The following is a 26,350-nucleotide window of genomic DNA, read 5'->3' on the forward strand; positions in this document are numbered from 1 at the left end:
GGAAGCGCGCGGACCGAACAGTGCCGCAGAGCGGCCACCAGCCCGCTTTGTACTTGCGGCCAAGCGCGGCCCCAGAGTTTCGGCCGCGGCCCGGGAGTTGAGACCACGCCCCTTGCAGTGAGATCTGCGGCCGCTGATTGGTGCGCCGCGGGCCAATGGGCGCGCCGGGGCGGCCCCGGCTGTCAGCGCGCGCCGCAGCCGCGCGGGCCGTAGCCTGTCTTCCCCTGCGCGGAGCCCCGCAGCCAGCGCAACCTTCCCGGGAAGCGCGGCGGCCGCTCGCTAGCGCAGTCCTGCCCAGCCGCGCGTCCAGGTGCCCGCGCCCCACGGCCACAGCCTTGCTGCACTATAGAGCACGGAGCATGTGCAGACCCACAGGCGTTAAGGTGCTATCTGTCCGGGGGGCTTCTGGGCAGTGGTGACGGACTGTCACGCCTGGAGAGACCTTTCGGGGGCTCTCGCCGCGCCTCTGCGTCGCGGGTGACACTGCGGTGCTCGCGATCAGGGCGCCAGCTGCCTCGCGGTGATCTTGAGACGTCTCAGGCTCCGTGCGCTCTCCCTCTCCATCCTCTGCGGTTCGCTCCTTCCCTCCTGCCACAGATCTCTCTTTCCCTGGCCAGCTCACACCCGCAGTCTCCCGGAGAGGGAGGCGTGCCTCCCCGCTGCCTCTTTTCCAGAGGGGCCTCCTCACTTCGGAGATGCAGTGACAAGTTAATATGGGCTTCCAAGCCTCGGGTCCCCAGGAGGAGAATCGCAAGAGGCAACAGTCCGCGAGCGCCCAGAGTCCTTGAATAGGCCACCCAGAAGGGGCGTGAGACCCGGCTGCAGCACGCGTCCAGGTGGGACCAGCTGAGCGCCGCGCCCAGTCCTCCGCGGCCGTCCGGCACCCCCAAGGCGCGCTCGCGGATTGCTTCGAGCTCCCCGACCCGGGGATTTATTTTTTCCTCTCCACTGGTGGTGGGCGCCTCGCGGGCCGAGGCCCGGCGCCTGCTCTACTGCCCGCGCTGCCTTTAGCGGTTGCCTCCGCCGCCGCTGCCAGGGACGTGCTGGGAAAGCCGAAGCCTCGGGAGAAGATGCCGGCCATCCTGGTCGCCTCCAAGATGAAATCGGGACTGCCCAAACCCGTGCACAGTGCCGCGCCCATCCTGCACGTGCCCCCAGCCCGGGCCGGTCCCCAGCCCTGCTACCTCAAGTTGGGAAGCAAGGTGGAGGTGAGCAAGACCGCCTTCCCCAGCCAGATCCCGCTGAAATCGCAGGGGCTGCAGGAGCCGGCGGGGGAGGGGCTCCCGCTGCGGATGAGCGGCGCCGTGGAAAACGGGTTCGATACCCAGGTGAGAGGCGCTGTGTGCTGGAGCAGTGTTCTTGGGGGGGGGGTGAATACTTTGAAGGGGGAGAGTGGCGTGGCTGGATGGGGGAAAAGGGCTACCCAGTGGGCGGACAAGGGACCCGGTCCACTTAGGTCGGCAGGTTGGGGGATGCGCGGGAGAGTGGGCTAGCCGGTGGGTGTGGCCCGGGTGCCCTAGGCTTGCCTTCAAGATCTATATGAGACCGTGCTGCGGGCACGCCTACGGCTTCCTTCTGGTTGGCACCGGCCGAGTGTTCTCAAAAAAACGTGTGCAGCGCCGGAAATGTCAGGTTCTGAATGTTGAGGTCTAGCGGTCTGTCGGTTCTGCAGAGATTTAATCTCTGACAAGGAATGATCAGAGGCCTCGTTGGGCTCGATGCCCCCTGGCTGCAATATCCAGGAAAAGGGGTCTGGGGATTGCAGTGAACCTGCTCCCCCAGCTTGAAGACGACTTGCCCCTGCTCCATCCCTTGGACTGACAGGCTTCCCAGCACCGTGCTGGGACTGTAGTGAGAGTGCCCGGTGCACCGGCTGAGGCGGCCAGCTGGAGACTCCTAGAGTCTTGGCTGGCTGATGCGGTGGAGGTGGGGGTGGCTCTTCAGAATGGCGGCCTGTAGCTAAGCCCCTCCTTCCTGGGTTGTAGATCCTGGTGCTGGTAGCCCGGGTGACTGGGGGTGGGGATGGGGGGTGGCTTGCAGAGAAGTGGTGACTTACACCGTTCCAGACAGAGCTCACATCTCCCAGTTCGGCTGGGTGACAGGCCCTGGCCATTCAATCTCTTTTAAGGAAATCAGCGAGGGCCAATCAGGTACTCTTGGCTTCCTGCCCTCCCTGCTGTTTTTCTTCCCTCGTCTGGTAGGAGGGAGCGGGGGCATGTTGTATTTTCTTGGCAGTCAGTCATAAGGGACTTTTGGGGACAGGCTGACTTGACGAATGTGACTATCCTGGTCAGGAGAGACGGGAAGCCAGAGGGGGAGGTGGTTTGGGGCTGGTGTCAGGGAAGTGGCAACAGACCAGCTGACCCTCTTGGCACTTACTTCTCTGCTGACACTGTCTCCACCTTCTCCCTGAGCCTTCTCTGATCAGAGGCTAGAACTCAACACATTCCTAGCCTTTCTGATGGAGGAACTGGAGCTGGAAGCTAATTGTAAGCAGACTTTCGGAGCTCTGGCTGGAGAAGGCCCTCAAAGCAGATTAAGCTCCCAAGCCAGGTTGATAAGCATGCCCCTTGCTTCTGCACTTGCTAAACATTTTTTGGAGGCTGACAGATTTGACTGATGGCCTGTGGGAGGAAGGCAAGATTTCCCTCAACGCTTCTCAGACCCGTGTAGGCGAGGGTTTTGTGTTCTGCTCTGTTTTTCTGCCATTGGCCACAGGATTTGTCCAGTGAGCTCTGAAATGGGAATGAATTCGGGGGTACACTCTTGTCAAGGTTTCCCCTCTCCCCTTGGAGCTGGGGCTTATGAGGTGTGGGGAATGGTATGCTGGAGGCCAGAGCGGTGACCCTGCAATGTGACACACATCCAGCCCGATGAGGAGGACCTGAGGAATGAGAGGGAGAGTAGATGCTGGGATGACTGTTCATACCCTGGCAGCTGTTCTGCCTTCGCCCTCCTGACCCTTCACTTAACATTGTTGGAGACTTGTACTGGGCAGGCTCTGGCAAGGTGATTCATCACCCTCTTTCCTGAAAAATTGTACTGCAGCTGCTCCCAGAGGGGCTGGCATGGTCACGTTCCCTCCAGGCTTTGCTTCCCTCCCTCACCTTTGGCCCACAGTTCCCTGCCTGCCCCATTCCACCTTGCCCTGCCCTCTGTGGGGCCTTGTGCACTGACCATGAGGATGGTTGAATGGCCTGCTAAGGAAGTTGGCTTCTTCCCAGTAGACTATCCTGGATTTTACCAGCCTGCCCTTTCCTTATGTGTATGGATTCCTGGGGGCTCTTCTCTGTGGCAAGTGGCAGATCCTTGTTCTCACTGCCCCACCCTGGCATCAAAGTGACCTTGGCAAAGGGGATTTTCCCTTCTTTGGACCTACCTATCTCCCAGACTGCCTGACACGGTGCCTATTCAACACGTAGGCAAGCCTCTCTATTATGGCTTGAGGACTGTGGCTTGACATCTGGTAGTCTCCAATCCAAAATATGATATTTATCACTAGAAGATACTCAGGAAATGATGAGTTAAATGGCAAATGATATCTTCTTTTTTTTTTTTTTGGTATTTTTCTGAAGCTGGAAACGGGGAGAGACAGTCAGACAGACTCCCACATACGCCCGACCGGGATCCACCCGGCACACCCACCAGGGGCTATGCTCTGCCCACCAGGGGGCGATGCTCTGCCCCTCCGGGGCGTCGCTCTGCTGCGACCAGAGCTACTCTAGTGCTTGGGCAGAGGCCAAGGAGCCATCCCCAGCGCCCGGGCCATCTTTGCTCCAATGGAGCCTCGGCTGCGGGAGGGGAAGAGAGAGACAGAGAGGAAGGAGGCGGGGCGGGGGTGGAGAAGCAAATGGGCGCTTCTCCTATGTGCCCTGGCCGGGAATCAAACCCGGGTCCCCCGCACGCCAGGCCGACGCTCTACCGCTGAGCCAACCGGCCAGGGCCGGCAAATGATATCTTGGGGCCTCTGATTCCCTTTTTATTTAGTGTTTTGGGGTTTGGTTTTTTTTTTGGTTGTTTTGTTTTTTCATGGAAGGCTGGGTTGTGCAGTGGTCAATAGCACAGGGGTTTTTTTTGGGGGGGGTTGTGGGTTTTTTTTTGTATTTTTCCGAAGTTGGAAACGGGGAGGCAGTTAGACAGACTCCCGTATGCACCTGACCAGGATCCACCCACCAGGGGGCGATGCTCTGCCCATCTCGGGGCATCGTTCTGCCACAATCAGAGCCATTCTAGCGCCTGAGGCAGAGGCCACAGAGCCATCCTCAGCGCCCAGGCAAACTTTGTTCCAATGGAGCCTTGGCTGCAGGAGGGGAAGAGAGAGACAGAGAGGAAGGAGAGGGGGAGGGGTGAAGAAGCAGATGGGAGCTTCTCCTGTGTGCTCTGGCCGGGAATTGAACCCGGGACTCCTGCACGCCAGGCCAATGCTCTACCACTGAGCCAACTGGCCAGTGCAATAGCACAGGTTTTAAAGTCAGGTGGATATCCATGGTGTCCTGTCTCTGTCATGTAATAATAGCTGGATTAACCTCTCTGGGCCTCAGTGTTTCCATCTGTAAAAATGAGCATAAATAACATATGTGAACATAAATAAGAAAAATAACATATTTGAAGTGTTTAACCCAGTGTCTGGCAAATGAGGAACACAAAATTAGCTATTTATATTGCTAAATTAAGAGCTAGGGAATGTTAACTGAGATCAAATAGCTTGGAGTGAGAACAGGCATAGCTTATTCTCTCAAGCCCTTGGTTTATAAGGATTTTCAGAGCATCCATTGCCTGCTTAGTACAACAGGTACAGTGGGAAGATGAGGGAAGGGCAGGACCACTTAGTGAGGGCCTGATGTGCCAGGCTCTTTACATGTGATCTCATTTCATCCTCATAGTAACATTTAAAGCAGAAATGCCATGTTCTATAACAATAATAATATAATAATGGCAACTCATTACATAGCACTTCCTATATGCCAGGAATTGTTCTAAAGATACTATAAAATATCTCATTTGATTTTTACAATCCTCCAATGAGGTAAGTGTTACTACTCTCATTTTACTTCTGGGGAAACTGAGGCAATCACTGGGTTAGTGACCTTGTGAGTAGCAGAAGTAGGATTAGGACTTGGACAGTCTGACTGTGAACTCCATGGCCCTTCACCACAGTGCTGCGCAGAGATAACCACAGAGACTCCCTCATCTCCTTCAGGCCCTAATTTATAAGACCATTGCTGTAACCATCGAGTCAGGAGAGTAAGTGAGACGCAGCAAAGTGAAGTCACTTGCTTTAGCCCGTCCTGCTCCAGTGTGGTGGAGCTCAGGTTATCCTGGCTTCCAGGCCTATGGTCTTCCCACTCTCCATAGCTGCCTCCTTTAGCATGCTCTGGCAGAAGAACAGGGTAAATAAAACATGCTGGGCCATGGGGATTTTAGAGTCCAGTTGGGAGGCATTACTGATATACTGGGGCAACAGAGCTGAGAAGTATCCTTGGGATTCAAAGGAAGAGAGGGGACATGATGGCTGGAGAAGTCCAGACAGCCTCATGGAGGAAGCAGGTGGTGGCTGGGTGGGGAGGAGAGATGGTGAGAGAGGCATGCCAGGGAAGGACGAGGAGCAGGGCCATGCGGTGGTGCAGAGCAGGAGCTGATGTCACCACGGGAAGCTGCATCGTCATGCAATAGGTAATTAATTGCTCTTTATGTAGAATCTTTCTTTTAAGAGATGGTGAGAAGAGAACAAAGTCTCACAGCTAAGGGATTGAATCTGCGTGCTGGCTTCCTGGTGGATTGTAATTCTGAGCATGCAGAGTGGTTATGAGAAGCTGGGGAGATGATGTCTATAAAAGACCTGGTTCAGAGCAGACCCTTGGGAAATGACAGTGATCATTATTATTAGCTTGGGGTTGGAATATTCAGTGTGGTAGTTATAGGGGAAAGGAGGCCATTCTCAAGGCTTCTTATATTACGTAGCAACTCTCTTCAGCCACTGACAACCCATTTGCCCCTTCGCCTGCTCTCCTCCGTCAAGTGTGGAAAGTCCTAACACAGGCCACAAGCCGGAAATCGTTCTGAGGTGCAGCCCCACCATCAGCTCCCCAAGCCCCTCACCTTGAATCTCCCCCACAAACCTACAGCTGGGGCTCGACCCCCAGTGCGGGGAACTGTGTGTGCAGCATCACCCGCGCCCAAACTCCCTTCCTGGTGCTGGGATACCTGGGCCTTTCCCCAAGAATGAACATTTATAGCATCTGCTCCGTTAACATGGTGTATAAATTATGACCATGTGCAAAGAATTGTTTTAGAAATTGGTTCTGGGTTAGTTCAGAAATCCTGTCCGGCCGACCTTCAGATAAGGAATACTCATGAGCTATTTGAGGAGAGGCTAGCTTATTTTTAAGAAGCAGTTGCATGGGGGAAAAAATTATATCTATATAATGCTTTGATAATTCCTGTTTTTAGGAGCCTGGTGCTCAGCTTGCAACTCATTTCTTTAAAAAAAGTAATTAGAAGTGATTGAAATCCGCTGTGGGTGTTTTAGATGTTTAAAAAGAAAATGCAGGCGGGGCTGCTGGGAAGAGCACTCGGCTCCAAGCTTACAACCTGTTGCAACTTTACCCCATTGCGTTTTGATTAGAATCCGTGCTCCATCATCAAAGTTGATTATGGATTTGATTAGTGCATTTTTGTGCTATTGTGTTATTCCCTTTCTTCTCTTTCTCAGTTCTTGGAGGGGAATGTCTAGCATGGTTATCTGCCAACATGCAAGAATGTTTATAGTTCACATATTATTGCTTATTCCATGGGTTAATTTTCTGAAGACACTTTAAGGGTGGGACTGGTGGCTTATTTAGTGTATCATTACGTGTGTGTATATATGTATATAAATACATCTACTTTGGGATATGTGTATATACATATATATATATACACACATATATACAAATATATACACATGGAACAGCTTAAAGTAATGAGCACATGTAAGCACACGCACATCAAAGGCCAGGCTGGAGGAGTTACAGCCCAATTTCCAACTTTCAGAATCTAGATTTGCTTCCCACTTCTCCCACTCATTTTATCAGTGACCAAGATTGAGGTTCCAAATATTGGTGTCCTGCATTATTTGCTGATAAGACTAAGATTTGTAGCCGTGAGAGAGGTGTTTTAATTAGGCCTTGACGAAGCTCCTGAGCCAGTCTGAAAAAGCCAAGCCACCCAGTGAGAGTTTGGCTTAGGGTCAGAGATTCTTATTTCTTAGAACCAGCCTCAGCAGCAGGGAAGGGACCCTTGTGGAGCATCTGCTGTGTGCCGGGTAGTCTGAGGTGTATATATATACATATGTGCTTATATATAACATTTAATTGGAGACACGAGACACTGGGAAAAATGTAAAGTGGTCTATGGATTTTATATGTGGAAGCCGAGCTTTGGGCAAGATGTTTAACATCTAGATGTCAGTGTCTTCCTCTATAAAGCAGAAATACTGGTGCTCATAGGTTGGCTATGAGGGTTCAGTGAGATAACGCAAGTAGGTTGCTGAGCACTGTGCCTGGTATAATCATAAGCAAGAAATAGGTGTTTGCCTATTTCTATTATCTAAGGTCAGAGCCAAGTTTGGAAACCAGATCTGCCTCATTCTAGGCTCATGTTCTTTCTACCCTACCTCTCTGTTTCTCAGCTACACGGTTGATTACCTGGAAGGACAGATGGCTTGCACTGTGAAAGCAGAGAGCATAGCAGGGCTTTGGTTAGGTGAACGGAAAGCAAGAGTAAATGAAGAACAATCTTCTCTACATGAGTCACATCCAGAGTTGTGAAATGCCGCCTCTACATTCTGGTCCCAGACGTGCCATCTCTGTAGCACTAAGCACACTGAGGGATCAACTGTAAACCAAATGTATAGGGAGGCTCCTTTTTACACCCAGCCTGAGCTGGCACAGTAGAGGCGATCACACCGATGGCCCTGCCCAAGACCAACAATGGAACAGTCCCACTGATTGGACTTTGAGTGGTTCCTTATTGTTCTGAAGGTAGAAGGAAAGCCCTCTTTTCTCACGCCTGGCCTGATTGTGGTGGGAGATAGACCTTGTGATTAGTTTGGTCATTAAGGTGCCCCAAGGAATGGCCAGTTGCCCAATGGTTTTACTAATAGCCACAGGGTCAATTTCAATGGCGACTCTGTCTCTTCTTTTTCAGTGGTGACTCGGTCACATTGTTCAAGGAGATAGACAATGTGTTCCTAGAATGTCTTGGGCAGAATGGGTCATGTGATTTTGGGAACAAAACTGGGTCAGGCTTTGTGTTTCAGTCCACATAAGACAATAGTGAGTGACACAAAAGTTTTTGCAGGAACCCTAAGTCTCCCACATAGAGCCTAAAGAATGAGTCATGACTTAGTGCTTCCTTTCCCAAGGAGAACAGACCCTCTCTTGTGTTTTGCAAACAATGGCCCTACAGCCACCGAATATTTTGTCTCTCCTTCTAAGTGAAACCTAATACCTTCAGTGAATTTTGGGTTGTTCCAACCCCCCTATCTTGGTGGGATAGAAGATAGGGTAGAAATGGGGCTGGGTCAAAATGATTATGAGCCTGTCTCCCAGGATTCTTTTGGGGCCTTTGAACAAAATCAGTTACTCATGGCAGTGTGACAAGATAAAAATAATTATAGTAATGGTCGCTGACACTGATTGAGCATGGTCTCTGTATCAGCATAATGCATAGCAACAGAAATGTATCATTTCATGTAGTCCTCACAGCATCCCATGAGGTAGACACTACTTCCTGAGTGGAAATAGAAATGACAGGTATGGAAGTCAGCAACTTCGATTCTCCTTGTCTCTTTGGACACTTGGCCGCCCTAACCTTCAATAAGCCACATTGTCTTTTGAGCTTCAGTTCCCTCATCTATAAAAGAGACTGGATGATACCTACCTGCCTTTCTTGAAGAGTTATTGTGAAACTGAACAGAGGCTGTTATTCTGAACGAGGCACTAGTTTAAGCAACTTACACCCTAAATACCGTTTAAGGAAACGAAGGCTGAGAGAGGTTAAGCTACATTTCCATCTAGCACAGCTAGTAAAGAGGTGGACCCAGAAATTGAACTCCTATCTGTTTGACCTCCAAAGCCAAGCTTCTTAAATAGCAAGTGTGAAAGCACTTTGCAAAAATAATATTTGAAAAGACATTGTTAATACTGAGTCAAAGTAAATTGCTATAAAATTTTTTGGGTACATATGCCATTTGGCTCCTCTGTGCCCCAGAATTTGGAAGTATTGAAAGTATTCTTTTTTTTTTTTTTTTTTTTTTGTATTTTTCTGAAGCTGGAAACGGGGAGGCAGTCAGATAGACTCCTGCATGCGCCCGACCGGGATCCACCCGGCACGCCCACCAGGGGGCGATGCTCTGCCCATCTAAGGCGTTGCTCTATTGCAACCAGAGCCATTCTAGCGCCTGAGGCAGAAGCCATGGAGCCATTCTCAGCACCCAGGCCATCTTTTGCTCCAATGGAGCCTCGGCTGCGGGAGTGGAAGAGAGAGACAGAGAGCAAGGAGAGGGGGAGGGGTGGAGAAGCAGATGGGCGCCTTTCCTGTGTGCCCTGGCCGGGAATCCAACCCGGGACCTCCACACGCCAGGCCGACGCTCTACCACTGAGCCAACCGGCCAGGGCCAGTATTCTTTTAATATTAAATAAATGCTAGTTGTTTAATAATATCAATTAAACCCAATCTGGGATGTGTAAAATTCTAAGTTCTCTGAGGCCTCTTCACTAAGTGTTACCACCAAGTGTAATTGACGGGGCTGGTTCTGGACAGAGGAAGGGAAAAATGGGGTATTGGATTAAAATCATTTGTTGGCATAAGGTAGCAATCAGATAAATTCAGATTATGGATCATTCTCTGAGACAGCGGATTTTTAAAATTCTCAATATCATGGAAGAAAAAATTTTAAAAGGTAGGTAAAGGACTTTTCCCAAAAGGAGAGCAAAGAGCTTAATATCTAAATCCAGTGAGAACTTCTTGACTAGGCCCTGGATAAGGAAAACCTTAAATGCTAGAAAGGTCATTTTGGAGACAAGTGGAGATATTTGAATGCAGATTGTATACTAGATGGAAGCATTCTATTGATCTTAGTGGTATTGAGGTTATATAAGAAAATGTCCTTTTTCTTGGGGAATACATGCTGGAATGTTTAGAGATAAAATGTCTTGATGTCAGTAACTAACTCTCAAATGGTTCGGAAAAAAAGGGTGAGTATATCTGCAGAGAGAAGGAGAAAGCGAATGCTGTAAACAGTTAACTGGTGAATCTAGGAAAAGATATACATACAATTCTTTCAACTTTCTGTGTTTGAAGTTTCTCACGATAAAATGTTGGAAAACAAAACAAAGTCCTGGCTAACGGGAGTATACATTAGCAATCCCCTTCGCATCTAGGGTGTACTCATGAAAGCATAAATCCAATCGGAGTGTGTGTGTGAGTGTGTGTGTCCACTCGCTTACAATAAAGAGCCTGGCCAAGTTCATTTCACTAGGTTTAGGATCGTGACTCCATACCTCCTTTCTGATGTAGTGTGAGAATCTTGGCTTAATTCCTTGTTCTTTCATTAGAATGGTTCCTGACATTTTATGGAAATCATAAGATTCAGTTTTTTCTTTTTTAATAAGAGAAAGTTTATTTAGAAAGTTACAGAGGTAAAAAAGTGAGCCATACAAGAAATGGGCTCAGGAAATGAGTTACAGAGGCAAAAGAAGAGTCTTTGGAGCTTGGGGGTAGAGAGAGAGAGAGAGGGGGGGGGGAAAGGAAGAGGGGGAGAGGGAAGGGGAGAGGGAGCGAGAGAGAGAGAGAGAGAGAGAGAGAGAGATGCTGCTTGAGAGACAAAAGAGGGAGAAGAAAAGCCTTAGGGTCCAGTTTGATTTAGTAATCTCTTGAAAAATTTTCAGGAGGTTCCAAGGTTGAAAAATATAAAAAAAATTTTTTCAATATTTTTAAAAATGAAAATGATTTAAATGAAAAAATTTCAAAACTATATGAAAACTCCTGGTTGAGTCCTACAGCCCAGGCATTGAGAAGGTAAGGAGCTTGGTGTAAGCAAGTTCTTTTTTCTACTCCGACCCTCTGTCTCTTCTAGTACTAGTTCTCCTTTGCCTGGCTAATCCTCCCTCTTATTTACCCATTCATCTTGAGGCTTAGTGTCACCTCCTCCAGGAAGTCTTCTGCCACCACCATAGTCCTGATGCAGTGTCGCTCTCTCCTACAGCCTGCTCTGTGGCCCCCACAGCTTGGACGGTGAATACTTATTTAGCCAGACCATGGCTTCCACGAGGTCACAAATGTGTCTCTCTTGATCCCTTCTGGTCCCAGGCCAGCACACACAGTAGGTTCTCAGTTAACATTTGCAGGAGAAAAGAAGGAGGGGAATGCGAAGACAAAAGGAAAAAATAAAAAAACAGTAATATGTGAATACTGAGCACCAGCTGTATTCATAGAGCTGTGGATCCTGCAGAACTCCCTCCTGGGATGTGAGCTGAGAAGTGATGGGAGGTGGCCAAGCATAGGAGACATGGGACAGACAAACCTGAACACTGGCTGAGACCAGTGTCAAAGCCCTCTGATGTCAGCTCTTAGGGAAACTCGCCTGCTCTGGCTGAGGAGAGGGAATGGGCAGGTTTCTCTACACAGGGACGTTGACCATGGCTGAACCATCCGGTTGCTCCAGCGGAAGACAATGTCAGCATGGGCTAATGGCGATACTACCGACTGGAAGGGGGCGGGAACACCATGGGCTTTGGTGGGTCCTCCTCCCCCAACTTTGGAAGGGGGACCTGAGAAGAGTCCTGAAGGCTTTTAGTTGGTTAAGATAGGGGAGGGTTTAGAGAGTCCTAGGATTAGGCAAGCCCTCTAGGGATAATGATTACAGCAACCATTTATGTGCCATTTCTATACTTAATCTCATTTAATCCTTACACGAACTTTCTGAGCCAGTATTATCGATCGTGTTTTACCAGGAAGGAGAAAACTGAGGAATCTGTGAGGTCTAGCCTGAGAGGGGTCATGGACCATGTTCCAGTCACACAGCCGGGATGGGAAGGGACGGACTTGAATGTGGGTGTTCCTGATTCTAAAATCGGTGCTCTTAACCACTGCCTCCTTCCACCAGTAATTGGAAGAAGCCTGAGTTCCACACAGAGGGGCTGCTTAAGACAATCAAGCCGCCTCACCCTCTTCTTGGAGCCCGCTTGGAGCCCTGTTTCCCGGGCCTTGATCTCTTCCCTGTTTCCTCCTGGCCGGGCCTCCCATGCCTGCCCCAGCCCGTCTCCCGAGGCTCCGCGTCGGTGGAAAGAGGAGCCGCAGTGCTTTTGCCCTCATTCTGTTGCAATCTGGGCACGCTCTCCTCCTCTCTCTGCTGCGGCGGCTGTCCCCCAGCTCACCCCTGTGCTGCTGGGCCTGGCGGGATCCATGTGCCTCACAGCTGCCAGGACCTCTTTCCTGTCCTCCTGCCGCAGGCTGCTCGGCTGCAGCCCTGCAGACAGTCCCCGTTTCATGTTGACTTGCTTTGATTCTTTTCAGACCTGCGAGTGACGCATGTTTACGTCAAGATGTGTGGGCTGCGAGTGTCCCAGAGCTGTCAGGCCTTCCGGCGTGCTAACTTTGGTCGTTCATTGTCTCTGGACGGAGGAAGGCAAGCCCTGGAGGAAAATGTGCTGTTTAGGTGACAAAATCAGATTTAGAATAACCAGGCTTACTTGGGACGTCTACTTAGTGATCTATGCCTTACAGACTTGGGACATTTGAGCCAGGGGAGACCTTGGAGGCCATCTGTTTCCACAGTTCCTTTGTACAGATGGGGAAACCGTGGCTCAGAGAGGGGCATGGCTTGCCCACTGACACCCAGCTCCAAGAGCGGAGTGAACCCTGGAACCCAGGTGTCTAGACTCCTGGCCCCTTTCCACCTCCCTCATGGCAATCAGATATTCTGTTCTGAAGGCCCTGATGGTTTAAAGAATTGGATACAGCCTTGGGCTATGTTCTTTCCCCCTTCCTTCTACCAAGTAGTTAAGTATTCTTAATTCTTTCATATGGGAAAGCTTTTGCATCCGGCTCAATGAATCAGAAAGCTAGAACCTCTTTGTGGCTGGGGTGTTTGTAGCAACACATCACCACTAAATATCTCTCCTGGGCCAGACACTTTACATACAGGTCGCACTGAAGCCTCACAACAATGAGATAAGATGGTGGCACCCCCTCTATCCATCTATGTTATGTATGAGACCCCAAGAAAGTCACACACTTGCCTAAGGTCACTCAGTGATAGGTTGAGGAAGGAGCCAGGCCTGACACTCAGGTGGAGCCTGCAGAGACTGCCTTCTTGCCCATCTCCCTCTGTGCTGCTTCTAATTAAACCCATATCCTGTGGAGGGAGGGGAGGAGAGACATAGGGCACAGGGGGAAACTTACTTATGGTTCTTTAACCTGAGAGGTACTAAACCCCAGCTGAGACTTGCCTTCTAAAGCATCCTGAGCTCTGTTCTTTGCAAGGGGCTACTCTCTGCTGGGAAAGGACACCCTGCTTAGTCCCTAGAAGCACCCCTGATTGGAGATGGTCCCCAGGAATCGGGGACTCCCAACTGCCTGGTAAACTATGTGGCTTTCCCCTCTGGTCCCTGCTTCTTACTCATTTGGAATAATTTCTTCTCTGAATCGCAGAGCAAAGGCCAGTATAAATTTGACCTAGTCCCTAGAAATGTTTACTTGGCTAAAAATATGCCGACTTCGTTATGAATTTTTAGCCACACTTAGATTCGAAGTATATGAATTGCCCACACTTGTGTATTCGGCATGAACTGTTGGTACATTTTGTAACAGGAAGCTGCTGGTTTTCCATTCTAAAGAACTGGAATTCAATCAGAAATTTGTCTTTTGCAAAAGCCAACTCTTGCCACATTCCACCGCTGTTTTTAAGAGCGTCTCGTCACCTGGATTCAGAAGAAGCCAGCCACAGTGAGGCCAGGCTGGCCAAGCTGCCTTGTGCTCTCCAGGTCTGGTGCCTTCCAAGTGACCTCTGCCTGGCTCTCCCCGGGCCTGCACCATCTGCAGTGTGTTGCCTTTGGATTAGTGTTTGGGCAGACAGGGCGCTTATTTTAGAACTGGAAGGAGAGGAGATGTATCAATAAAAAAAGGGGGGGAGGAAAGGAAAAATCCATTCAGTGGTTTTAAAATATCTCTCCCTTAATAGGACAGATTATTTTTGTTTCTTAAAAATAACTGGTATAGTTTGCTCGTCGAAACAGAATTGGAAAGAGAGATGTATTAGACTGGAAAAAGAAGGGGGCTGTAAAGGTGGTTTGTAGGTTTTATCACCCTGGCCTGCTCCCAGAGGGCAGGGCATTTCTCCCAACCTCCACAGCCTCTCGGGCTCCTGATGGGCAGACTCGGGGCCCAGCACATAGTAAGTGTTCACTAAATCTGAAGTGAATAAATGACAGGGACTTGTGCAAGATCCTATGTAGACCTGGGCCTAGCATCAGGTCTGAGTTCAAGTCCAGAGCTCTTATACTATTTCTCCAGACCCTACTAAGCAATCTACAGTGTGCCCCTTTAAGTCTAGTGTATTAAAATGTCATCCCTTTGACAGTTTTCTTTCTTTCAATGGGGCTCTTAGTTTAAAGTGGGTAAATCAGGTTGGTTGGCAAAAGGTAACATTTTCGCTCAGGGTGGGGAATCCTTACCATATGAGCAGATTCTAACTTTATCTGAGGTTAGGGCTGGCTCTGAGGTGCCCACAGTAGAATGTGGAGTTGAGAACTGGGTTTGCCAACATGTACTGATTACATTTTCTTTTCAGTCTTTCTTTTTCTTTCCTTCCTTCCTTCCTTCCTCCTTCCCTCCCTCCCTTCCTTCCTTCCTTCTCTCACTTTCCCCTCCCCTTCCTCTTTTCTTCTTTCTCCTAGTCACTTTTTGTTCTTTAAACACTGGTTAATAAAAAGATGGTCTGTGGACCAGCATTAGTGGCATCACTTGGAAGTTTGTTAGGAATACCAAAGCCTTGGTCCTAGCCCCAGGTCTTCTGAATCGGAATTTGCATTTTAACAAGACCCTTCCCCCCATAATTCATAGGCAAATTAAAGTTTAAAAAAAGGAGTTTTTCTGCCCTCTTCCCTTCCCACAAGTACTCAGTCCCTACCTCATAAACCCCCTTGCCTCTAATAGCCCTGCCCAGTGATTGGACACGGGAGGGGTGCACAGAGCAGCCCTAGAAGACAGCAGCATAAAAGAGATTTCTGGAGCGTATGGCCACTACATTTCTTACATTCTTCTGTTTTATTTACCTGTGCACTTGGCTTTGTAGCTAATGCTTGGTCAGCCTGATGGGACACTGTAATCTATCTGATAACTGCAGAAGGAAGGGAGATCGAGTCTTTAACCTGGGAGCTCAGGACTAGAAGACCTTAGCTCCCCACTCTGCCAAGTCTGCTCTTGGCTGGTCCAGATGGCATATTTTAGGAGCTAGAGGCAGTTTCACCCTAGCCTTTCTCACAGACGGCTGTGAAATCCCTTCTAGCCCTTAGAGCAAAGGCAGACAGCTATTCCCGCAGTCTGAACAGAGCCCAACTCCCATGATCTCTTGCTTTTTGGAAGTCTCCTTCCATTTCTCCTTGAAATACAATTGCTAATTGCATTGCACGATTCCAGCACATGGTTGTGAAGGAGGCAGGATGTATCCCGGAAGTCTGAGGGGTGGGGTTTGCTCAAGCGGTGGTGCTGGGCTCTCCATCTCTCCCTAAAGAAGCCCTCTCGAAAGGCAGGTGTGTGCATATATAATCTGTCTGCCTGCTGGGTGTTTCTTTCGATCATGTTGTAGTTGTATATTGATTTGGGGAAAGCCGAGTGGAAAAGAGCAGAGCAGACTATCTGGAGAGATTATAGTCAAAGACTAATGTCGGAGCTTTTTCACCTTGTTCTGTGTAAACCAGGGCTATGTAAAAGCTACTCACATGGTCAATAGTGCCATAGAAATCTCTTGTCCTTCTGAACACCTGTGTCTCAGGCATGGGCCATCATAGATGGAGGAAGAGGCCTTGGGGGCCCCACTCAGGAGTCTGCAGGAGGAAAAAAGGCGGTGGAGGGAGTCGAGAGGGGCTTTCTGCCACCTCCCCCAGCTCCTCTAGACTTATCTCATTTAACACCATCCAAACCACCCGGACCTCCCAGCCACACCCAAGTTCAAACCTGGCCCTGAGTGTGACAGGAAAGCTGCCCTGTGATTGAAAGATGATCAGCAGATGCCGAGGAGTTGCTTGTGTGTAGTTACATACATGCATGAGCATGGACATCTGTGTGTGCATGGCGTGTGTACATGTGTGTGTCCAGATGCTCCTTGAGAGGCTGTAGAAAATCCGTTCTGACAGTGGAAGCACCGTAACATGGGAGACAGTGTGGGGAGGCTGAAAGAGCACTGTTCTTGGAATCAAGAAACATGAATTCTCTTTCTAGACCCTACTTTAACAAGCTGCATGACCTGGGCGCATGTCCAATGGTTCTTTGCCAGGAGCCTGTGGAGTTGTCAAAACAGTGCACATGCCCAGACGTCTCCCCTCCAGATACAGGCCTGGGATGAGGCTTCCGCATCTGTATTTCATAGGGCTCTGAGCAGATTCTGCTGCATACTTGGGTGAGATCTCCTGGCTTGGAGACCAGTTCCCTCAGAGACGTCAGGACGGTGCGTGTGTTCAGAGCCACACAGACCAGGGCTTGGACTGAGCTCTGCCCACTGACGGTGAGGCCTTATGCAAGTTGCTAAACTTGACCCTGCATCTTCATCAGCTCTGGAGGTGTGAGTGTGTCCTCACGGAGCTGCTGTAAGCATCAAACACTATAATATGTGTGAGGCATGTGCCAAGTGCCTGGCATTGTGATGAATTCTCCATTAGTGTTCGGTCTCAGGTGTGTAGATGTGTGCATGCGTGCACGCATGCATTTTTCTGCTGTATCCTAATATGTGGATAGAAACCTCTCAAGAAAATCCAAGGCAGAATGCAATAGAGAAATGAGATGGCAGTGCTCCATTATATTAGTGTAATTTGGCAATAGGGAAACCAATTAATTCACTCTTTCAGACATTTAATAAGAGGAAAGGAAGTGTGCAGAGGAAGGTCCTGTGGGGCCAGAGAGGGATTGCAAGCGTGCATCTCCTCCTCCACGACAGTGGTTTTTAAGCTTCACTGTATATCTGCGTTACCCAGCGGCTTGGTAAATGCGCAGAGTCCTGGGCTCCAGCCTCAGAGACTGATTTTGCAGATCTGGGTGAGGCCAAGAATGCGTGTTTTTGGCAAGTCTGACCAAGTTGAATGTGCAGAGGCTGGTCTGCAGCCCCTACTCTGACTGGTCCACAGTGAATGATCCAATTGTGAAGGACAAAGGAGGAAGCAACTAGATGAGTTGGGGCAGGCAAGAATGGGATCCTAGATGAAGTAAGAGGGCTGAAGTGCGAATGCATGCAAGCTCCAGAGAAAGCAGGGCGACATGTTTTGGGTTTGGTAAGTGAGCAGATGGTGGAGGGCTCTGGTGGACAGGGGGCCCTGGCTCTTCTCCCTGCTGCCAGGGGCGAGGGTTGCCGAGTAAGGTGAACATCCCACCAGGATGTCAGCCGCTGGAGAGGGTTAACCAGGATTCCTAGTGAAGGGTAAGGAACCCTGAGTTTGTGCCCCTTGGTTCTCCATTTAAGGACCGACCTGGCTGCCTTTAATTGCCTGACATTGCCCTAGAGTCCAGCACTAGTCTCTCTGCTCACTCAGAAATCAGGGCTGAGGAGCAACCTGGGCTGGGAAATCTGGGGTGTAAAGTAGATCTGAGCTCCTCAGGACCCCAGAGTGGGGTGGCAGAAAGGGGCCCAGAGAAGAGATGAGGACTTGTGTGTTTGAATGCTCTTTATTATGGGCTATGTGAGCTGAGAGGGGCCTCAGCTGGCAACGCAGGTCTGCAAGGGGCCCAGTGTCCTCTTGACAAAGCCTGAACCAAGATATTCCCATGGCAGTGGCCTTTGGAATACTGGCCCCTGGAAGGCACATTTTCTGGGGTCTTCATTTCATTAGGAAGAGCTAGAAGTAAGAAGGGATAGAGGGGAAGGGAACATTTCTTCAGCACCCAAGTTCCAGGCTTCATGCTACCTGCTAACATGGTTTCTCTCTTTCAGTCTCTACCTGAGGAAGTAGATTTCATTAGTCTCACTTTACAGATGGAGAAAGAGAGGCCCGGAGAGGTGAAGCAGATGGCCTAATCCCGCATAGCTAGAACCTGGCAAAGCCTGGACTTGAACTCAGTCTGATGCTGACGAATCATTCTCAGCTCCTTGGTAAATGTAGGGGAAGCATTGCTGCTCAGTCCTAAGGTACAGGCCCCTTGGAAGCCCAGCTGCCCGGGTAGGGCACAATGTGGGCAGAGTGCCCTGGAGTCCCGTGACATGTGGGCATGTCTGTGCCCTCTAGCAACAATCCAGCCTTCAGTAATGGTGGCCTGGCTGCTGGCTGCATTCACCACAGCCAGACCACCCCCGCCCACACAGGCAAAGGCAGTGACCAAGGGCACCCTCCGGAGGAGCCTGTCCCGAAGCCCCTGAATGGCTCCATTGAGGCACCAGGCAGGATGACAATGGGCCCGTTGGGGCCCTTGGTCTGGTCCACGGAGGTGAGAGGGCTGGGGCTGGGCAGGCAGTGCTGGCTCAGAGGCCAGACGCTGACTTCCAGGGCCGGGAGCCAGGGCCTCTGACGTGCTCTGAAATGCCAGCTCTGCTTAATGCGTAGCAGCAGCTGGGGCAGATCCCATTCCCCCTGCACCAGGACTCAGCGAGCACCCGCTCCCTGGCCACAGCCGGCCCTCCGCCTCTTCCCTGCCGGGTGCCACTTCCTCTGCTGGGGACTATGCTTGGTCCTTTCCAGTGTCCCCTTGGTCCTCAGGGACATTCTTTTCAGCCCATTTGGAGAAATAACCCTCCCACCCCCAACAACGTAGGGCACCTATGGCTGTTTTTGCCAGATAAAAAGCAAGGTGCCCAGTTAAATTTCATTTTCACATGAATAATAAATAATTTTTCAATTATGTTTAAGTACTGAACAAATATTAATAAATGATAAAGACTGAAGCAAGATATGGTCCATTTGATGTGTCATGGGATGCACTTAAATTAAATTATTGGTTGTTTATCTGCAATTCAAATGTAACTGAGAACCCTGTATATTCAGTTGTGAAGTCTGACGGCCCCAGCCAAGGGAGCCGTGACGAGCACACCTGTGGGGTCACTAGGACACAGCTAGTTTTTACCTGATGCCACCAAGGGGTATAGGCGGCCTCCCCTGGGCCTACTCTCTGCCCGCTACTTTCCATACATAGAATTCTAGACACCGCATGTAATAGGTGCTTACTAATCGGCAGTCCCTGTCCCATTGTTGTTACCCACCCCACCCCCCTCCACGAGCTGCATCTTTCTCTTCTGACTCTGACGTGGGAAGGGAAACTTTGAGGTGCAATTCCAGTTTTGTGACTAGGTACAACGTACGCCGTTGGGCTGAGTCCTGGTGAGTTAATGGTGAATGAGCCAGATGTGATCTCCACCCTCCAAGGAGCTTACAGGCTAGAGACACAGTCAACAAAAGAGCAACCAGGATTCAGCAAACCATAAACACTGTGGGTGGATGGGGAATCGCAGAAGGGCTTTCTGAATCCCAGGAGGGCATCCCACAGTTGCAGGGACAGACAAACACAACGAATAGGGGTCCTGAGGTCAGGGGATCCAAGTTGAAATCATAGGTGGTATCACTGAGCCGGCTGTGTGGCTCTGGCTGAATCATTTACCCTCTGAGAGCCTCAGTTTTTCTCATCTGTAAAATGGGTACAATGTTTCTTGCCTCTAGGGACCAGTATAAGAGTCTAAGTAAAATGATGACTGTGGATGTGCACTACCAAGGTGCAGTTCTGGATGGAATGTGTGTGCAGGTTCTGGGGAGAGGCGGTATGAGGTGAAAGGGAGGGGCACTAGAGGGGGCCAGGAATGCTTGGGACCCATGCCTGCTCCCTGCCCCTCTGTACTAACCCCTCAGCACACCTCCTATAGTTACATCTCCCGGCATTATTGTCAGTCTTTTTATTTTATTTTATTTTTTTGGCATTTTCTTTCTATCTCAGGTAAATAACAATGTTACCAAATGTTTGTATAGGGTGTTACCGTCTGCAAAGGATAATGATTAAAAACATGCGCTGGGGAACCCAACAGGCCTAGGTTCAAGTTCTGTCTCTACTGTGTGACCTCAGGTAGGTACTTAACATCTCTGAACCTTAGTTTTCTCCTCTCCTCCTTTGTAAAATGGAACCTCAGAGGTGTGGTTGAGAGAATGAGAGGAGACCATTCATATAAAGGGCTTAGCATGAAGCCTGGCACAGAGCAAGTGTGGGCAGCTCTGAAGAGGGTCTTATTTGAGTTTCATAACAGCCTTATGGGGTGTAGTAATGATCAGCAAGGGGATGAACTGCAGAGTGGTAGGTAACCAGCCCAAAGCAGCATAGCCCGAGGGGTGACTGTGGGAAAATACACTCTTGGTTTCTTAGGAGGCCCTTGGTCAGTCAGCCTTCAGGGGACTCTGCTTTGGCCGGACATCCCTCTGGGGACTAGTTGGTGCCAGACCCTCCTTGCCCAGCTGTGGTCTGTCCAGATACCTGAGTATCTCCCACAGATCTTGGCATGCCTGTTTGTGCCAAGTCCAGCCCAGCCCTCCCAACCTCTAGGGAGGTGGGGAGAAAGAGCATCCTTCAGGAATCTGAGGATTTATGCGCCTCACAACATCCATTCTTCCTTTGCTGGGTTTGGAGTCTGAGACGTGGGCGTTTTTATGACCCTCTTAAACCTTTTTGTTAACTGATGCTCACATAATTATGCTGTTGGCATGGTTGCTAGCTTTATTGTCTTGAACACAAACGCAGCTTTGAAAAGAAGGGGGCACTTCTGGGGAAAGCCTGGGGTGGGCGTCCCAGAGCAGAAGGCAGACTTTAGAGATCACTTCCCCCTCCTGTGGGAGCAGGTGGATTAAATGCTCCCGTAGGCAGTACTCAGGTTTCTAATAGAATACTAACCAACAACCCACGATGATTTGTTGAAGGGAGAAGGCAGGGAGCGAACCTTTACTGAGGGCTTCCTGGGTGTGCAGCACTGTGATGGGACTTCTTTCACAGTATCAGGTTAGTTCCCTGGTACACTCTGGGGTCAGGTCTTAAACCCATTTTACAGATGAGAAAATGAGCAGGAGAGGCGGCTGATTTGCGCTGGGTCACGTGACTGGTAAATGGTAACGCCAGGTTCTGAGTTCAAGAGTGTTCGACTCTGGAGCCCGTGCCCTGTTATCACACAAGTGCCTATGTCTGCATGCTTTAGGGGAGACCCAAACAGTGGAAGGCATGTGCTTACCTTTAAGGTTCCAGCTGAAGACATGAGATGCTCCACCTACCACACAGTGGACATTAAGCCACTGGGCATCATTAGTGCCCAACTTCAGAACACAGGACTGAGGCTTCTGGGAGAGTCTGGATCAGAGCTGGCTTGTTTCTTCTTTTATTTTTTCTTAAGTGAGAAGTGGGGAGGCAGAGAGGCAGACTCCCACATGTACCCTGGCTGGGATCATCCCGGCAAGCCCCCTACAGGGGATGCTGTGCCTATCTGGGGCCATTGGTCTGTTGCTTGGCAACCAAACTATTTTAGCACCTGAGGCAAGGCCATGGAGCCATCTTCAGCTCCCAGGGCCAACTTGCTTCAACTGAGCCATGGCTGAAGGAGGAAGAGGAGAGAGAAAAAGAGAAAGAAGGAAGAGGGTGAGGGGTGGAGTAGTAGATAGTCACTTCTCCTCTATGCCCTGACTGGGAATCGAACCCAGGACATCCACACACCAGGCTGACACTCTACTACTGAGTAAAGAGCCAGTTTCTGATCTCTCTTTGTTCCTGCACAAGGCATACAGGCAGGAATGAACATGGCTGTTGTTCAGTGAGATATGACAATAAGGAGACACACTTTAATTGAGTACATACGGAAGGTGATGTTGCAAGGCAGGCTTGAGGCTGGAGAATGAGGGCCTTGGGGACCAGTCAGGGGGGTTTTAGCCTCAATCCCAGAAAGTGGGAGCCATGATAGCATTCTGAGTATGGAAGGGTGGGATAAATATAGTGTATGAGATTTATCTCAGGACACGGAAAAGGACAGAGACTGGAGGCCTGGACGGGGATCGTTGGTCATCTTGGTACTACTGTTGACGGTGGTGGTGGTGGTGGTGATGATGGCTAATGTTTATTGAAGGCTTACTATGTGCTGGGCACTCTTCTAAGAGTTTTACATGTATTAACTGGCTTAATGATTGCAATAGTCTTATAAGGAAGGTCCATTATTAGCCCTGTTTTACAGATGAGGAAATGATGGCACAGAGAGGTGGTGAGGGTCTGGGATGGGGGTGGGCACTGAGGCTGGAGAGGAACATGTCGATCTAAGAGCCATGAAGGAAGAGTGAGTGTAGGACTCGGTGCCCTGTGTCAGGAAGGGGTGAGGAGGGGAGGCTCTGCAGTGACTCCTGGGAAAAGCCATGCTCGTTTACGGGAGCCAGTGTGCTGGTGGTAGTTACTGGCGAAGCTACCACTTGGCTGGCAAAGGTAAAGTAGCAATTTCCTAAATGCCTGTGTTAAAACCCAGATGTTCTATTTGAAAGGAATATAATAAGCCCGTGTCAGACACAGACACCTCCACATGAATGAGGTCATCAGCGGCACTGCGGGTTGGATGGCTTATGAGCAGGGGACTCTGGATGGGTCAGTTCTGAGAAGGCTGTGCCAGCCAGTTCCTTCCTAGGGTGTGCTGCCTCAAAACGTGCCTGCCCGGGGTCCCTGTCGCTTGACCCTTGCCCTTCCTTCCTACTCACAGTCTGACACAAAGCAGTTCATGCTCGGCGTTCATGGCCAACGCTGGGTTAGGTGGTCCCCTTCAGGCTACATGCTGGCATTTTAACAGGCTCTCAGAAACTTGGCTGATGGAGGTGAGGCTGTGAGTAATCCCCGTGGGCTGTGTGGGGACAGGAGTGGTTCATGCATCCCACCCACCCCCCCACCCCAAAATCTCCAGTGACGGGGCTGGAGTCTCTACCAGCATTGCCTGGAACCCGAGGACCTTGGACTCACATCCCGGCTGAAGTTATGAAGCACACACTCTCTCGGCCAGGTCTGCCGTGGGGCGGCTGGGTCAGGAGTGGAAGCCTCTCCTCAGGCTGCTAGGGTGGGAAGCAGCCCTCGGCCTCCCAGCCCCACCTCTGTGGTACATAGTCATGACAAGCACGGGCTCTCCAGTTGGCTGGGACAGAGTGGGGTCTTGGCCTGATGCTTACTTGCTGTGTAATCTTCGATTTCTCATCTGAAAAATGGGGGTAATGATAATAGCTTCCTCGCAGTGTGGAGAGGAGTCCATCTGAAAAGGCCTCGATCGAGCTTAGCGCTGGACTTGGAACATAGTAAGTGCTCCCTGCATGGAAGCTGCTGTGGTTGCCCGCCCCCACCCTGAACCCCTCTCAAGACCTCAGCCTTCCTCCTCGGGTGTTGCGACTAAGCCCAGTACCACGCAGTTCAGTGCTGGTAGTCGCAGAGTGGGCAGTGAGCTCAGCCTGCTCTCCCTGGCTCTCTCAGCCAGATACACGGGTGGTACTGGGGTTCAGTGTTGCCCTGGGGGCAGCTCTCTCCCCTGGCATCCCGGACGGGACCTTGTATCGTTCCTTTTCAGACCCACAAAGGTTTAGTTTATATCAGAGGCAGTCATAGTTTGAACTAGTACTTATAGAACGCCTACTGTGTGCCAGGTAATAGATTGATTAGTTTAGTCTTCACAACCATTCCGTCAAGGAAACACTGTTAGCACTCCCGTTCCCAAGGGAGGAAACAGAGGCATAGCAAGGCCAGGAAGTAGACGGCCAAAGCAGAGGCAGGGCTCGAACTCCTGACCTCTCTGCCATCCTGAACAGAGGAGTGTGAAGCCTTCTGCATGTTGCATGGAATTTTAATAACTTGCTGACGCTCAGAGCTTTGCTGTTTCTCTGAGCACAGGGGACCAGAGCCATCTGTTGGGAGCTTTTTTTTGAGGGAGCTGGTGTGACTTGTTTCAGGATAAAATGCAGAGAAATAGCATCACTTTTTTTTTTCTCCCGTGGTAAAAATAACCTGCAGGGAAGGGAAGAACAGAGGTTGGATGGGTGACATTGTAGTGAGGAAGGAGCTTCAGTGCTGGCGGCTGCCCACCTGGTGCCATCTGCCGCCATCTGCCCAATTTGGGGGCAACCTCAACCGGGCCTGCCAGCAGCACCTGTCAGGCCACCAGCACCAGCCCTCGGAAACAGAGGAGCTTTCCAAACAGCCTTTGGCTCGAGGCAGCCCAAGGGGCAGAGAAAGGTCCGTGGGGGGTGGAGACAGCTCCCAACGTGTTGTTCATTCATACGATGCAGCAGTGACCATGCATGCCCGCCTTCTATGTCACCCAGCTCCAGATACAAACTGGGCATGGCTTTTGATCATGAAACATGTTTTTAAAACATGGAAAACTGTAAGTAGTTGGTGAGGTTGAGATTATGTTAATGTCTGCAGTTTTCACTGCTGCTAGAATTAGAAATAGCTTCCTTTGAGGAAAACGAGTTACTCACTATCAGCGTGCCTTCTAAGCCACCTCTGGTTGAGTTCCAAGGCATGGTGGGGTGGGCACAAGGCACGATTATGAGGACGTCCTTGGCTGTCCCAGGCCCTGAAGCTTTGCTGGAACAGAAGGTACAAAGACAAGAGCAGTCTTCACAGGCATGTTTAATGGAATGGAACTTGATCTGCTAAACTTCAGTGGGAACTCTTGCCAGCATTAAAAACTTGGGGGAAAATTCTGGTTCTTCTCAGGGAGTATCAGTTCTTTAGGCTTGGGTCTCCTGGGGCATCTAGCATCTGCGCTAGGTATGTGCTAAACAAGTACACTGATCGGTTTGGAGGTCAGTTTCAAATTCAGTAACCATCATTTGTTGAATGCCTGCTGTGGGCTAAGATTTTTGTTTTTTCATGTCTTGTTCATAATAAGCTTATAAGGAAATTACAACCATGTCCATTTCACAGAAGGGATAACTGAAGGTTGTGCTTCAGCATTGATTTTGCTAAGAAGTAATTAGGGGCAGAGCTAGGATTTGGACCAGGTATCCACTCTGCTAATCCCTTTGCCAGCCTGCCTTCCCTCAGCCACCTGGAGTGGGACCACAATATGCTAGTAATTTTGGAAAGACTTGGGTACCTTTAAAGAAGCTGTCACAAAGCTCCAGCATCCAAAGTGCTTACACTTTACTCCACAGGAGGGAGTCCTTACCAGGAGGAGGGGAGGAAAAGGGGCTGTCGAATAGATAATCCTAAGGCAAGGTAAAATGGTAGAAGGTGGTATATGAAGGTCACAGATTTGGGGATCAAAGAGATTGGATTTAAGAACCATCCTTGGTCCTTCTTTGCTCTGGGCTGCTATGCAATGCACGTATGTTTTGAACTCAGTTTCTTCATCTGAAAAATGAGATAAGAGTTCCTACCCCCCAGGGTGCTTGAGAGGGGTCAATGAAAGCACTTCACAGGAGGTCTGGTGCCCATATAGTGTCCTTTGAATGGTGGTGATGACTAGTTAGTATCTGATTTCTCAAACCTCAGCGGACCCAAAGGAACTGGTTATGGGGCTGAGATTAGCAGGTGCTCTGACAGCTCAATCAGTCCCTGACACTGAAACTGCTGCCAACCTGACAGCCAAGGGGGGGGGGGACCAAAACCCCACTCTTTTTTTTTTTTTTTTTAATAAATTTTTATTAATGGTAATGGGATGACATTAATAAATCAGGGTACATATATTCAAAGAAAACATGTCTAGGTTATTTTGTCATCAAATTATGTTGCAAACCCCTCGCCCAAAGTCAGATTGTCCTCCGTCACCCTCTATCTAGTTCTCTGTGCCCCTCCCCCTCCCCCTAACTCTCTCCCTCCCTCCCTCCCATGTCCTCCCTCCCCCCCCACCCTTGGTAACCACCACACTCTTGTCCATGTCTCTTAGTCTCATTTTTATGTTCCACCAATGTATGGAATCATGTAGTTCTTGTTTTTTTCTGATTTACTTATTTCACTCCTTATAATGTTATCAAGATCCCACCATTTTGCTGTAAATGATCTGATGTTATCATATCTTATGGCTGAGTAGTATTCCATAGTGTATATGTGCCACATCTTCTTTATCCAGTCTTCTATTGAAGGGCTTTTTGGTTGTTTCCATGTCTTGGCCACTGTGAACAGTGCTGCA

At 49.8% G+C, this 26,350-nt stretch overlaps 1 protein-coding gene across 5 annotated transcripts in view; it reads left to right on the top strand.

Annotated features, from left to right (window-relative positions):
• The first annotated feature begins 263 nt into the window (after positions 1–263).
• Positions 264–26,350, top strand: part of NAV2 (neuron navigator 2) — a 405,016-nt gene continuing 378,929 nt past the window's right edge. For all 5 annotated transcript variants that reach the window (XM_066251118.1, XM_066251119.1, XM_066251121.1 and 2 more), the window contains exon 1: positions 264–1,328. In XM_066251118.1, coding sequence (XP_066107215.1) covers positions 1,071–1,328 — 258 coding nt within the window. In that variant the 5' untranslated portion in view covers positions 264–1,070. The remainder of the gene's footprint in view (positions 1,329–26,350) is intronic.

This window comes from Saccopteryx bilineata, chromosome 1 (genome assembly GCF_036850765.1).
Source record: "Saccopteryx bilineata isolate mSacBil1 chromosome 1, mSacBil1_pri_phased_curated, whole genome shotgun sequence".
NCBI lineage: Eukaryota > Metazoa > Chordata > Mammalia > Chiroptera > Emballonuridae > Saccopteryx > Saccopteryx bilineata.